General features: G+C 36.6%; 1 protein-coding gene and 1 long non-coding RNA gene across 2 annotated transcripts; one reads left to right on the top strand and one right to left on the bottom strand.

The window, feature by feature from the left end:
* Nucleotides 1-847: 847 nt before the first annotated feature.
* LOC127882069 (uncharacterized) lies at nucleotides 848-6,088 on the top strand. Its single transcript, XR_008050393.1, has 3 exons — nucleotides 848-960; nucleotides 1,368-1,435; nucleotides 2,088-6,088. It is a non-coding gene; the product is annotated as an uncharacterized LOC127882069 (long non-coding RNA).
* Nucleotides 6,089-7,602: 1,514 nt separating this feature from the next.
* LOC127831227 (uncharacterized) lies at nucleotides 7,603-10,809 on the bottom strand. Its single transcript, XM_052356213.1, has 4 exons — nucleotides 10,747-10,809; nucleotides 8,641-9,222; nucleotides 8,025-8,097; nucleotides 7,603-7,712 (listed from the first exon to the last, which is right to left on the bottom strand). Exons 1-4 carry the CDS (start codon nucleotides 10,759-10,761, stop codon nucleotides 7,603-7,605), a joined length of 780 nt encoding a protein of 259 aa, XP_052212173.1. The 5' UTR covers nucleotides 10,762-10,809.
* Nucleotides 10,810-14,069: the final 3,260 nt, after the last annotated feature.

Genomic DNA, 14,069 nt, shown 5'->3' with positions numbered 1-14,069 from the left:
TATTACCAATTTGAATGAAGTAATGTCAAAGCATTCTCACGATATTGTGCACAAACGAAACATTCTATGGACCGCCTATTTGACTGTTCGACCGACCGACCGGCGGAAAGGTTCATTGCAATAAAACCCGATTCTTTAAAAGGGACGCGGAAAATAAGATATATAATTTTATTGCATTCATAATTATGAATACACGTTATTCGCTCGGTCATTAAATCTATACAGATAAGTAGTATACACGCTCACTTTGAAAAAAACAACAACAGGAGTACCAAAATGCATATTATACGTGTGTTTCTCACCTTAACATTATTTCAAATTTACATATATCAAACAGCTTCAAGGCAAACTGTTTTGTTGTTTTTCGTCATTGCGAAATACTGAGTAACGACGATGATATTTATATCTTTATTTTTTGGGGGGTAAAAAGTGATTCGATGCGATGCACGTACCAGTTTGAATAGAAGCTTATTTTTGGAATGAAGACGATTTCGACAAAAACTCTGCTTCAAGTGCAAGTTTTGGACGTGAAAATCCCTTGGAAGAACGAACAGCAAGATGCATATAAACTGTCGTATAAAGATAATACTTTACACGCATCAAATACAACGAAACACGTTTCTCAAATGAGTAGGAACTAATTCTAGTCCAGTTATTCTACGATTTGACATTTAAAAAAAAATGCAACAGAAATTTTTTACATTTTTTTATTTATCTTATATTGTTATGATTTTTTTTTGAAAAATCCAGAAAAATCGAAGCAGGGGAAATATGAAAATAGTCAAGTTTATTTTTCCTATTATAAATATTAAGAATTGTCCATATACCCCACCATACGTAAGCTACTTTTCAACTCGGAGGATTTTTTAGTATTTGTAAACGATGACATCGGCGTCGATGAAGGTCGTTGGTGCTTTCAATGGGATTCCTGCTTTATCTTTTGAGAAAAAACCTTTACATGTGAGTTTTCATCATTTACAGGTCATATCTCTTGTGCGACAAGTATGTAAGCCATTTAAAGTGCAATATATAAATGTTACATGTTTTCGCGGTTTACGATTGAGCAACATTATTTAGTAATATTTTCTCGCTTTGAGTGGCATTCTTCTTTCAAAAACACAAAATATAAGTTGCATTTATAAAAAAAATCAATCATAATCACCAATAAACACACATTTTTGGGTTGAAACACTGTCCGCGGGATTGCAGATTTTGCATAAAAAAAACTCAAGTACGGAAGCGCGTTCAAGTCAAAATTTCAGTCAAAATTTCAATTTTGACGTAACTTATTTACTTATTACTTAAAAAGTCTATAGCTACCAATGAGGCATAAAATGCTTATATTTTCCTTTGCTTGCATGTTTCAGTTGAATCCAGCAGTTGTCTGACAGATGTTCAGACAATTGACAAAGCATTTGGTGACCAGTCTGTTATTGTAAGTATTTCATGGGTTGTGAAAAAGACAGAAAATTAGTGAATCCAATATCTTTTGCTAATCTAGTTATCTATGCAATGTAAAATACATACATAACAATGTCATAACAATGTCATCAAAGGATCATTGTTAAAGCTCATGATTATTAAGGTTATTGGTCTTCTGTTGTCATCCTTCTTAACTTTAGGCTTCCTTGTTGGACACTTCATGAATACTTGCATCGGTCGGAATCACTTGTTTATACGGTGACCATAACCAGAAATGATTTCTAACAAAATTGCTTCCATAACAAACATTTCTAATTTTTTTATTATGTATATCAGACAATAACATGGAAATGATTCACCTGATGTCTTGCGGTTAATGTTAGAAATCCTGACAAGTGAGTATTATCATGTCAAAAATAATGAATTTAATATATTGTATCTTTCAACAAAATGAAAAGATATGCTATAACTTCTTATCAGCACCATGTATGCCGTATTTTGAAACTAGAAACAGACCAACATTTTACTTATAAATATGGTGTAATACAAGTGTACAGGTTCAACGTTTATATATTATTGAAAATAAATGCAGTAATGCAACAAAAATATTTTATTCAGGAAGTGTGTAACATAAACCTAACAGTTGTCTTCTCTTTATATTACAGAATGGATATCAAGATTTGCTGTATATGTCACCATGCAGTTGAAGACAACGAAGGCTCTAAACTTACTGTAAAAGGATGCACTGGAATAAATGATGCTAGCATGAAGAGACAGGATAATGTTTATGCTGTTCCAGGAAATTGTTTCCACATTGCATGTCGAAAGACTTACACAAACGCTAATGTTATTGCTCGGGATACCAAAAAAAAAACCTTAGTCCAAACACCAGATTTGTGAGGTCTAAAGCTGATGTTTTGAATTTTCAAGAACATTGTACATTTTGTGATCATTCTGCTAAATACAATGACAGAAAACGTGGTTTCGATGTATTTCCAGTAAGGACATTTAAAAAAACTATAATAGAGTTGTGTTCAGCTAGAGGAGATGATTGGGCTAATAAGGTCCGGGGCAGGATAGAATATGTAAATGACCTGCCAGCAGCTGATGCAGTTTACCACCAGTCCTGCAGCATCAATTTTAGAACATTTAAAGACATGCCGACACATTTCCGCAGTGTTACCGAACCCAAAACGATGACATCACCAATACGAGGCAGACCCGCGAACGAAGCAGCACATCTAGCTTTTCAACAAGTGATCTCATTATTTAAAGAAAGTGAAGATGAGCAAATAACAGTTACAGTTTTAGTTGACCAAATGAAAAATATTTGTGGAGAAAATGCATATGGTGTACAATACACTAAGAACAAACTAAAGGAACATTTTGGTGATTCAGTAATAATCACAGACATCAATGGGAAAGCAGATGTGGTCACCTTTAGAAGAACTGCAGCTTCAATATTACATGACTTCTATTCACAAGGAAATGTAGATAAACTGATAATGCTGAGGCCCAAAAAGTGAATGTTTTAAAAACAGCAGCTAAGTTGATTCAACGTGTTATCAAGGATGCAAAAAGTGACTCAGTTTATCCAAATCCGGATGATATCGCCAATAAGCAGTTTGTGCCTGAAAGCTTATTACTCTTTTTAAGAGAAATATTTTCGGGGATTCTGATGTAAAATTGTCCTCAATAGGTCAAGCCATTATGCAAAATTGTCGACCTAGAACTATCATAGCTCCGTTACAGTTGGCGAACGCATGGTGTTGTTGGACCAAAAGTCTACTTAACAAAATGTACTCCATTGGCTTCAAGAAAAGAGAAGTTCTTGCCAAACCCAGAAAATAAACAGAATTTCATTTCCATGTTGGGGACAGAATTAGAAGGAAACGGATATCGTTGTGTTCACACTGTCCATGATTCTGATCGGTTGATTGTAGAAACTTCTCTCAAATTAGTGGAAACATCAAATGTAACCATTATTGGTGAAGATACGGATTTACTCGTACTTCTGTTACATTACAATACGCCCAGCAAATCGGTCTTCTTCAAGTCAGCTACCAGTGCTACAGCCTCCAAGGCAGAGCTCCAGATAAGGTTTTGTGAAATTCTTAAATTACTACCAGATTTTCAAAAAGAATTCTTAACTCTGAAATTTCATTCTTAACGTTACTACTAAGTTTTGGAAAATAATTCTTATTTTTTCTAAATGACCTAAAAATAAATAATAATGGTTATTTTCATGCAAAAAAAAATCAAAATAAACATACTAGCAACTTTATTTATACGAGTTCAACAGTGTCTTTTCAGTATTATACAATTTTATTTTTCCAATACCTTCATATGCCCAAACTGTGTTTAGATTGCATGCCTTAGATGAATTTTTACATATCTCACAATTAAAACGGGTCTCCCCTTCAATCTTTTCAACGATTAGCCACGGGACTTGTCCCTTCCACTCGTTCAATGTTTTTTTTGTGTTTAAGTTTGGACCCGTCGTGTCGCGTTTTTGCTTAGCTTTTCCGACTGTGTCGGCAACTGAACATACAACATCGTATAAGATCTTTTCTATAATGTCTTTCTAAACATTTAACTTCGGCTCACTTTGCGTACAATTTGTTAAAGCGTGTTTTTGCACGCTTTGCAGTTTTTTAAGACGCTCTCTGGGCGCCGCCATTGTTTTTTACAGAGAGACTGGATACGCCGCTTTTATTGAAAAATGCGCTTTGTTAAACAAACCCGATAACCATTCTATATAAGCACCGCAAAGATCTTTAATACGCGAAAAGAACTCATTAAAAATCGATACGAACCGATGTAAAAATAATATTCGTAACTTGATTTTGTAATTCTTAATGGTACGACAAGATTTTAAAATAAATACGTAACGGAAAATAATTCGTAATTACGAAAATACGACCCTTATCTGGAGCTCAGCTCCAAGGGATTGCGAGTGTGCAATATTCAGAAGACAAAACGGGTACATGTATTAGGTCTCAGCTGTTCCCATATCCTGCCTGTAATACATGCCCTCGCTGGATGTGATACTACTTCACAGATGTATGGTATAAGCAAAGGAACGGCGCTGAAAAAGTTTCTGAGTGATACAGATCTTGTTCCACTTGCGGAGGCATTCATAGAACAGTCCACTGAAGAAAGCAAAGTAAGAAATGGAGAAAAAATACTTGTTAGTCTGTATGGTGGATTGGTTGAGGAAGGGCTAGACGTAAAACGCTTCAGGAAATTTACGAGGAAGATAATGGCAAGTACAACCCATATGCAGGTCCAAATATTACCACCTACCTCATGGGCGGCTAAGTATCACAGTTTGCGCTCATATTTTCAAGTCCAGGAGTGGATAGGAGCTGACCCACGACTGCTGAGGTTGGGCTCTTAATAACGACAGACTTCTACCAGCGAAAACAGATTTACCCCCTGCCCCAGAGAACCGTCTTAGCATGATTAAATGCAGATGCAAACTAAATTGCGATTCTAAAAAATGCACATGTAGAAAAAACAGACTTGAATGTACAACTGGATGTTCAGAGTGCCAGGGTGTTAGTTGCACTAACACAACACGTAGACGGGAACCAGACGATTCTGACTCTGACTTTTAATTATAAGAACTTGGTTTAACATTTGTATTCAAGACTTTATTATATGTGCCTGATACTTGTGGTGAACGTAAAGTGGCAGTCATATACTCCTATTTAGGTTATGTTCGTATTGTATTGAGGTTTGCCCCACCCACTTCTTCAATATTGTATTATGTTTAATGTATACTCAACTCGCTTTAAATACATGTACAGATAGCTAAATAATATATATTTCTATTATTTGCTACTTTCTGTGTGTCGGCTTATGTTCCAATATTGAAATGAAACTGCTCTTCTGAACACTATTAAGCTGTAGCAGACGATTTCTATCTGAAATATTAAGTGTTTACCTAGTAAATTGTTTCATTTTTTACAACATTTCCCCTGCTTAGATGTTTCTAGATTTTTTATATTTAATGTGTAATAGATCCTAGATGGTAAATAAAAAAGGTTTCGTTTCTGTTGCAATTTTTTAAGGTTATGGCTGTTTTGGGGATATTTTGACTGGACTATTCATGAAAATTAAGTGCTTATATTTCACCTTATCAGCAATACAATTGCAATAACAAATACAGGGTTAAACCTAAGCCATACATGCTACGCACCGCGTTATTTAATATTGATCAGATCATGACGTCATTAAAGACAAAACACTTGAAGCTAGCCTACCGTACATAACACAAAAACAAATTGGTATTATATGCAAGAAATTATGCCAATTAAAAATAAGTTAAAAATATTTAATTATTAAATTAGTATATAGTAATCTTTACGATCACGCTCAAGATCATGCAAGTACACTTGTGCTTAGAAGTGTCATTACATAAACATTAATTTATGGGAAAGTTGTATTTAAAATTAAATATCGATGGCGTAAAGAATAAGTCAATCGTATAGGTACTGTAGTGTTATTCCATTCCGACATAAAAAGGCAAGTGTAAAGCACAGAAAAATACATATTTCGTCCATATTCGTTGAAAATTCCTTTTTAACATATTTAAACTTTTTAATATTGTCAATAATGAACCCTTAATACAATCATTTGGCCCCGATTTGCCATAGACTTGAAACTATGGTGTACGAACTGGTCCAAAACTATTCTAAACTGTCCGGGACGGTTTACTAAACTGTCCCGGACAGTTTCTTACTTTTGAACCGCTCGTGCGTCTGTAAACCGTACCGGGCGATTTATTTTGTGGATTACAAACCGTCCGGGACAGTTTAGGAAACTGTCCGGGACGGTTTCCTGGAAACTGTCCGGGACGGTTTCGTAAACTGTCTCGGACGGTTTTCAGGCATAAATTATAGTACGGCATAGGTTCTAAAGAGGAGTCAATCAACCAATCAAAACACTCGTAACACTAAGCATTTATGTGCCATTTCGAAAGTGAAAATATCCTTTTTAGTAACGTTTATTCGAGTGATTGTTCGATAATTTATCATTTGTACGCGAATATGGACAGAGATCGGTTTTTAGAGACTTGTCGGGATGTGTTTAATTCCATTACAAGAACTTTAGAGACAAATAGGTCCCTTGAGGTGATTAACTCTTCACTGACAAGATTGGATGCTCTGGCCAGAAATGTGAACAGAATGACCACATCATATCCCGAGTTTACACCGTTACTCGACAGTTTCAGGGCAGGGATGGATGTGATTGAAGAAATGAAAAGGTATTTTCCACCATCCCAAACATTTCAATTAATGTGCAAAATTATTTAATTCTGAATTTTGCATGAATTTTAAACCTGTATTGTTTCCAAATAATGCACCGGTCACTTGAAATCATGGCCCCCCAACCCCAGGGAAGGATGGGGCAACAGTCTCATGTTTCAACTTGTCCGATGTTCACTGCCAGGTCAGTGTGGGGCTTTTAGGCAAATGTAGCCGTGACCATATCAATGAAAAAGGTGGGGGCAATTTGCGGGGTATTTACCAGGGACTTTACCCAGGATTTGAAAAACCATAAGAAAAAACTCGTCCTTCCCTGGGGTATGAAAGGCAGGTGGAATTGTCCGATCAGGCTATACAGCTCAATCAAGCTTAGCGTGGACGAACCGGCTTTCGAACCCCTTAATATAAGATGCAATACAATAATAGTTTTTATTACAATTACAACGAAATAAACAATACCTCCAAAAAATATAATGTTTGCTACATACCTGCATAAATTTACGTATGTATATCCCAATTCATAACTTTGAAATATGCTTGGTAGTTTCCACCACCCTGTCACAAAAAATCCAATATGGCCACCTCTTTAGAGCACCAGCTTTCGAACCATGTACACAATTACAGTATAGTTCATAACTTTTGGTCCAAAACAATAAAACTTGAAACAGTTAATAACTTTAAACATTTAACTACTTAAACTGATCATGTTTATACTGATGTTATTATTTTATTATTCTTCAGTGCTTGACTGGCCATGACAAGGACAGATGAATATGTCATTACGCCGAATGACTCGCTGCTTGCAGCAATATTCGAGATGTGTCCAATGTTTGCAGCCATTGAAGTCACACTGTGCCCATTTAGTGAACACAAGGGACACACAATTTTTCAGTTTTTCAGGTTGAAATTACTTGCAAACGCAGCACTTATCCTCGTCAGCAATATCAGAGTCAGAGTCATCTGAATATGAATCTGACTGAAGGTTTAAGTGTATGGTTGATGGACCAGGAACCGGTTCTGGAATGGGATAACAACAGGATTGTTTGTGTTTTTGTGAGCTGACAGACCTTTTACAGACTTTCAGGTTGGAATTGTTTTTACGCTTCTTGGGTGCTGGCGGTTCACACAAAGGCTGGGACTGTGCTTTGCTGACAATTTCCTGGCATATGTCTGATCGGGTAATTTCTTGCCCGGAAACAACACTACTTAGTGTTTTATTGATTGATGTTTTGTTATATTGTTTCTTTTTATCGATAACAGACTCTGCAGCCTTGAAATATGAGTCAACGTCAGACTGATCAGCAGCTGGGACAAGTGTAGGGTCTAAACCGACATATGGCTCGGAGGGCTTGAAGTTGTCAACAGGGACTGCTGTTCTGTCGAGAGGATATATGCCAGCTTTCTGAAAAGACACCTTTAGATTGCTGTTAGAGAGTGCTTTGACATATGCGTTTGAAGCCAGTGCAGCTACATTGAATTTAGTGATTTTGGAAGATGGGTTGTCCCTCACAAAATTTTGACACATGTTATTGTAAATCTTTTGTAAGGGACCAAAGCATCCAATATCCAAGGGTTGTAGGCAATGGCTTGTATGGGCAGGAAGCACAAACAAAAGCACATTATTCTTTTGTGCCCATTCTAGTACAGGAACATTGATATGCGACTTGTGTCCATCAAATATCAATAGGATTGGCTGACTTGCATTTTGCCTTTGAATGTAGCGTACAAAATGACGTTCCAAGTACTCAAGGAATATGGTAGAATTGGACCAACCACTTTTAGACATAGTGCCAGCAGAGCCAGGTGTTGGACCTTGAAACAAGTCTTCATTCATTCGCTGCCCCTTGAAAATAAAAAATGGTGGAATCAGTGTTCCTAGTGCATTGCCACCACCAATAATAGTGGTTATTCCGGACCTTGATGAAGTTATGGCCGGGACACATGCCTTGCCACTGACAACATATGGGGGAGAGTGTTCAGTCTGTATACCTTTCTCATCAATGTTGTATACACATTCAGGCTTATTAAGTAGATCATTATTTTTGATGACAGTTTCTAGATTGTCAAAGTATGAGTACACTGCCTGCTCAGTTGTGGATTTTGCTCTACACTGACTAAAGGCTCTAGGTTTTACTACCTTTATTTCAGGCCAACGTCGTCTGAAACCATGAAACCACTTGACTGACAATGGGTTGTCATGGGTTCGCTTCTTCAAGAACACTGCATAGTCAGTTGCCTTGGCTACAACCTCAGTTATTGTGAAACCATACCCAAGGTTTGCCATATATTTAACATGGTCGACAAGTTTTGCTTCCTCTTCAGTGGAGAATAATGGACCCTGTCCTGTCATGACAGTCTGCGGATCTACTCTGCCCTTCACTCTATCTCTTAGGGTGTTATGTGGTACACCGTACTGTCTAGCAGCAGTTTTTACTGGTGCACCAGTTTCCATTACCATTTTATATGCATTCATCATAGCTGATGGTGAGTATCCTTTGTGTTTTGATACTCTTTTTTGTGGAAACACCTGAAACATAATTAAATTGCTACCAGAAAAGAGGAGAGAAAAAAGAAATGTTTCTCTAATGTCAATTTATGCAAAGTGGATCAGCTATGTTGAACTTCACACTAACTTTACTGTGGTGTAACCTATCGCAATGTGATTTACCATGGTCACGTGACCCTTGACGCAGACCATAATGTGGGTCATCTGTCAAAAAGTTGTAAGTGTAAAATCATTATGTATCTGACTTTTTTATATATATATATATACTGTGAAACCATTTATTTTCGACAGCACAAAATTTCGTCATTTTTATAAAAATGACGATTTCGTCAGCACTTAAATTCGCCGATTTCTGATTTTAAATTAAAAAAAAATGCGTCAGTCAATATCCGATTTGTGTGTAATACATATTCGCGATCAATCGCAGTTGCGAAAAATCATACGAATGCGGGAACACACTTGAGAATCACTGCAGGAGGTCGGGCCTGTTTGTCACATGCCAATTAACTAGTCTTTTGTTATCAAGGGACAGTAATGGACCCTCTTAATGTATGCCATTCACACGTTCATTGTTATGATTAGCGGACAAGTGGGATCGAATAACCGTTAACGAGTGTTTGTAACAACGAAGCCAATTGCCCATTAGTCTTTTTCTATTATTATAATTGCCATACTGATAACAATCGTAATTCTAGTTGGTATGATTTTTATTAAAATGCTGTCAATACCGTTTTAAAACTGGTTGTGTTATACGAAAGAGGTTCCAGTTTAAGTGTTTTTTTTTCAAATAAAATGCTTTTTAATTCTTATATCAACATTAAAATTATAAACTCTATGTGTGTGTTTGTTCTTAAAAAGTAAACTACTGGTATATAAATCAATAATGTCAATAATTTAAAAATAAATAAATTGATACATTTAAAATAGTAATAAGTGTGGTTAAACGCAAACAATCAAACAACAAACAGCAATTAAAATATTCTTTATTAATTTGTGATAAATATGCATGTTGATCACACATCGTCATCTTTTCATTTGGTTTATTGTCTTTCATCGGCATTCGCTGCGTGATGGCTAATATGCAACACCCCTGAAAAACACAATGCACCTAATGGGTAATTAAGTTATAAACAATTAGCGCTAATTCATTACCATTCTACATAAACGAAGTCAACGCATTCGATACAGCTGTACTGCACACGCGTTTTAAAGAAGTGTAACGTGTCAGTTAAGTACCTTGTGTAATCTACATCCCTTTGTGTCAAAACCGGATTAATCTTGATTACGAAACAGCAGTGAATGTGTGCATGGATTATGTTGGAATTTAATTCCTCATGTCTACGGTAAAGTTTTAAAATATTGTTCAACTCAGTGTTTGTTTTTGTTCAAACATAGAGCATGATTGTTCGTTAGGATCTTAAATTCGCCGATCGGCCGACTGACGAAATTTATGAACATTAATGCCTGACGATTAATAATGGTTTCACAGTATTTAAAAATAATATTAAAAATAGTTATTTTTGTTCAAAATTTGTGAAAATTTACCTGTTTATATCGCATTTTAACGATCGATAGCTACGGTCGTCTGGTTTGTAAACAAACGCATCGGTACACACAGATTGATGACGCGTACACGCTCGCGCATGCGCGATAAACGGAAAATAGAAAAAGGTTCGAACGCTGGTGGGGTGCGAAAGCCGGTAACTGTACGATAAATCGCTCGATCGGGCTTACAAGCTTAAAAACAGTGCATAGTTTTCACCCTTTTACATGGTACACTTATTTGCTAATTCACATAGTCTTCAAGTTCAGATAATTATGTTTTGGTAGACGTGGCGAAAGCTCTGAAAAAATAACTGACAGTTGGTCTGACAAGATCCAAAAATCTGTCAGACCGAGCATTTTTATATTATATTTTAAAGGATGGGTAATGGGGTCATGGATAGTTGAGAGCGATCCTGTCATAAGAAATGTTCAGTTTCAATTTGAAGTTAACCGGTTAATAAATGAAGAAATTATGTTAAAACATAATTTTGGGTGTGTGTGGCCTATGTGAGCGGGGCAATTATTTCCAGTTTGGTCCTTTAGTAACAGTTCAATGTACCCCAGCTTTGAATTTCATGCCCAACCGATTTTATGCATGGGCAAGGGCTACATTTCCCTCTCCGCTATGACATCAACATTCATTTTCCTTGTAATTGATTAAATGCATACAATGAATCAAAAATATGTGATAAGGTATACCTTTTTCGCTTAAAACATGTAATGATGCATACTTTTTGATGATTTCAAATACCGGTATACGGGTTGGGTAACAGATATACCAGCCGCTCCACCCTATAGAAAAATCGGTTGAGTGACCCTCTGCAGATTTTTTTCCCACTTTTTGGGAAGATAGCCCATGGCTTTGGCATTGGGCATTTTATCTGCATTTTCATGAAATTGGGAAAATAAATTCATTAGCCTTTTTTCCACACGAAAAGTCCACTGATTAGGGAAATACTAAATTTGACATAACTCTTTATAATCATTCAAATTAAAAGAACAAAATCATATAATACTTTGTTAGATGTAATTGAAATAAAATTGAGATAAAATACGCATTCGACACTTCTTAAAAAAAATAATTGGGGGGGGGGAATTGGGAATTTTTTGCCACAATTTGGGAAAAAAGTATACTTTTTGGGATTGAGAAATTGGGCAAAAAAAAACCTGCTCTGAGTCTGGAAACCATCATTTTGCACAATATGTCTGATGTTTGATGTTTGATGAAACCAATACTGCCTTAACGTATAAGAGCATTCATGCACACACGCATACTGTTTGCAATAACATATGTGCGTACTTTATAATCGGTATGGAGAAGATTATTTGGTCTCCAATTTGTAATAAGTAAAGTCTTGATTTATCGCCCTCTGTGATACTTGCAATGCTTCATTGTGTTTAAATAATGGTTGAATTCCTACGTACAGAAGAACCATTAAAATATCTTTGAACAAACGATAGTCCCAATTCTATTGCGGAACATGAAAACAACTGCAGGCAGCAGGCAGTTAATGGAGGACATGCTTGCGATACAAGTTATAGACACAGACATAGAGACAGACATACAGACAGAGACAGACATACAGAGACAGACAGACAGAGACAGACAGACAGAGACAGACAGACAGAGACAGACAGACAGACAGACAGATACAGACAGAGACAGACAGACACAGACAGACAGAGACAGACAGACAAAGACAGACAGACAGAGACAGACATACAGACAGAGACAGACAGACAGACAGAGACATACAGACAGTGACAGACAGACAGACACAGACAGACAGACAGAGACAGACAGACCGACAGAGACAGACAGACAGAGACAGACAGACAGACAGAGACAGACAGTATTATAAATAATCGGCCCGAACCTGTAGTTCTTGAAGCAATCTCAACCCGTTCTCAGTGTAGTGTCCTAGATTAAACTACGTCTGATTTGCGACGTTTTTTTCCAACAAGTTATACAATCAAAAGTATAAGTGACAGGAAAGCGAGAGCATGTGACTCATGTGCCGAAAACGAGAACTGTTGTGATGTCCCCGCGAATGTTATTCGAAAATGTTTCGCTGACAATCCAAACCCAGTGTGATACGTTGTAACTCCATGCGACAAGAAAGCGAGATGCGAAGTTATTGAGAAAATTCGTGACATATTTGAACCTATCTGGCTTTGCCGTTCGCAAATATGCAGCTTGCATTCGCAACCCAGTGTGACACCGCCCTATTTATATTTACTGTCTGCATCCTACCGGCCTGGCCCGAGCCATGACCGTTAATTTCCTATGGCCATCCCTGAGTAGGTCTGAGATAAACTGTACAAGAAGAAATTCGTTACCAATGTCAGACATACTTTGTGGGCAATTACATTTATTTCGAGTACTTAATATATTCATTTTTAACTCTGGCTTTTTTGGCGGCAATGATTGATTGATTATTTTTAAAATCATGTTTTGTCCGAGAAAAATAGCGTCGCTCGAGATGACAACGATATTACATTACGCTCGTCAAACTTCTAAAGTAAAGCATTATTGTAAGGAGTGTTCTGATTGGTTGATATAAATAATACCGTATCGGACGGTTTAAACTGTCCCGGACAGTTTACTAAACTGTCCCGGACAGTTTAAACCGTCCCGGACGGTTTATGCGCACGAACGGTCCAAAACTTTCCTAAACCAAACTGTCCGGGACAGTTTAGTAAACTGTCCGGGACAGTTTACAAACCGTCCCGGACGGTTTATAAACTGTCCCGGACAGTTTAGAATAGTTTTTGACCAGTTCGTACACCATATGAAACTACCCATAGATGACAACATAGGGATAGATTATAAAATGTTGAGACTGTTTAATTGTTTCTTTACAAAAACAAAAAAGGTATGAACGCAATTCTTTAATGGTTATTGATTGAATAAATTATAAAGCTTACATAAGCAATAAAGCAGCCTTTAAATAGATCTGATCTTATGATAAATCGTATTTTCAATATCTATGCTTCGGATCACAACAGCTTCTGTCACCGTTTAATTGCCCATTAAAACAGTCGGTTTGAAACACTTCGATGGGTAACCGGTTTTTATTGTTATGAACTGTAAATTATAAATGTATTTAACATTGTTTTCACATTAACCGAATCCCCCGTGTTTCGAGAAAATTTACTGAAATGTATGCTGTGGTGTTAGGATTCCGCATTATGTTAACTGAACGACTGGAATGAAATTAAACGTAAGATCTCATTTAATATTGCCAATATACACACCTTTCTTTCTCGTTGTCCATATCGGTACCTTGCAAAGTATACATCTCGAAGTTCGAATCAATAGA

Source organism: Dreissena polymorpha, chromosome 5 (genome assembly GCF_020536995.1).
Source record: "Dreissena polymorpha isolate Duluth1 chromosome 5, UMN_Dpol_1.0, whole genome shotgun sequence".
NCBI lineage: Eukaryota > Metazoa > Mollusca > Bivalvia > Myida > Dreissenidae > Dreissena > Dreissena polymorpha.
Note: the sequence above shows the minus strand (reverse complement) of the source record. Positions and strands in the feature narration are given on the sequence as shown.

Coding starts and splice junctions, on each gene's coding strand:
- LOC127831227 (XM_052356213.1), bottom strand. Junction 8,098..8,640: donor CATATGTTGTCAGTGGCAAG/GCATGTGTCCCG, acceptor GTGTCTTTTCAG/AAAGCTGGCATATATCCTCT. Junction 7,713..8,024: donor GCCCTCCGAGCCATATGTCG/GTTTAGACCCTA, acceptor ATCCCATTCCAG/AACCGGTTCCTGGTCCATCA.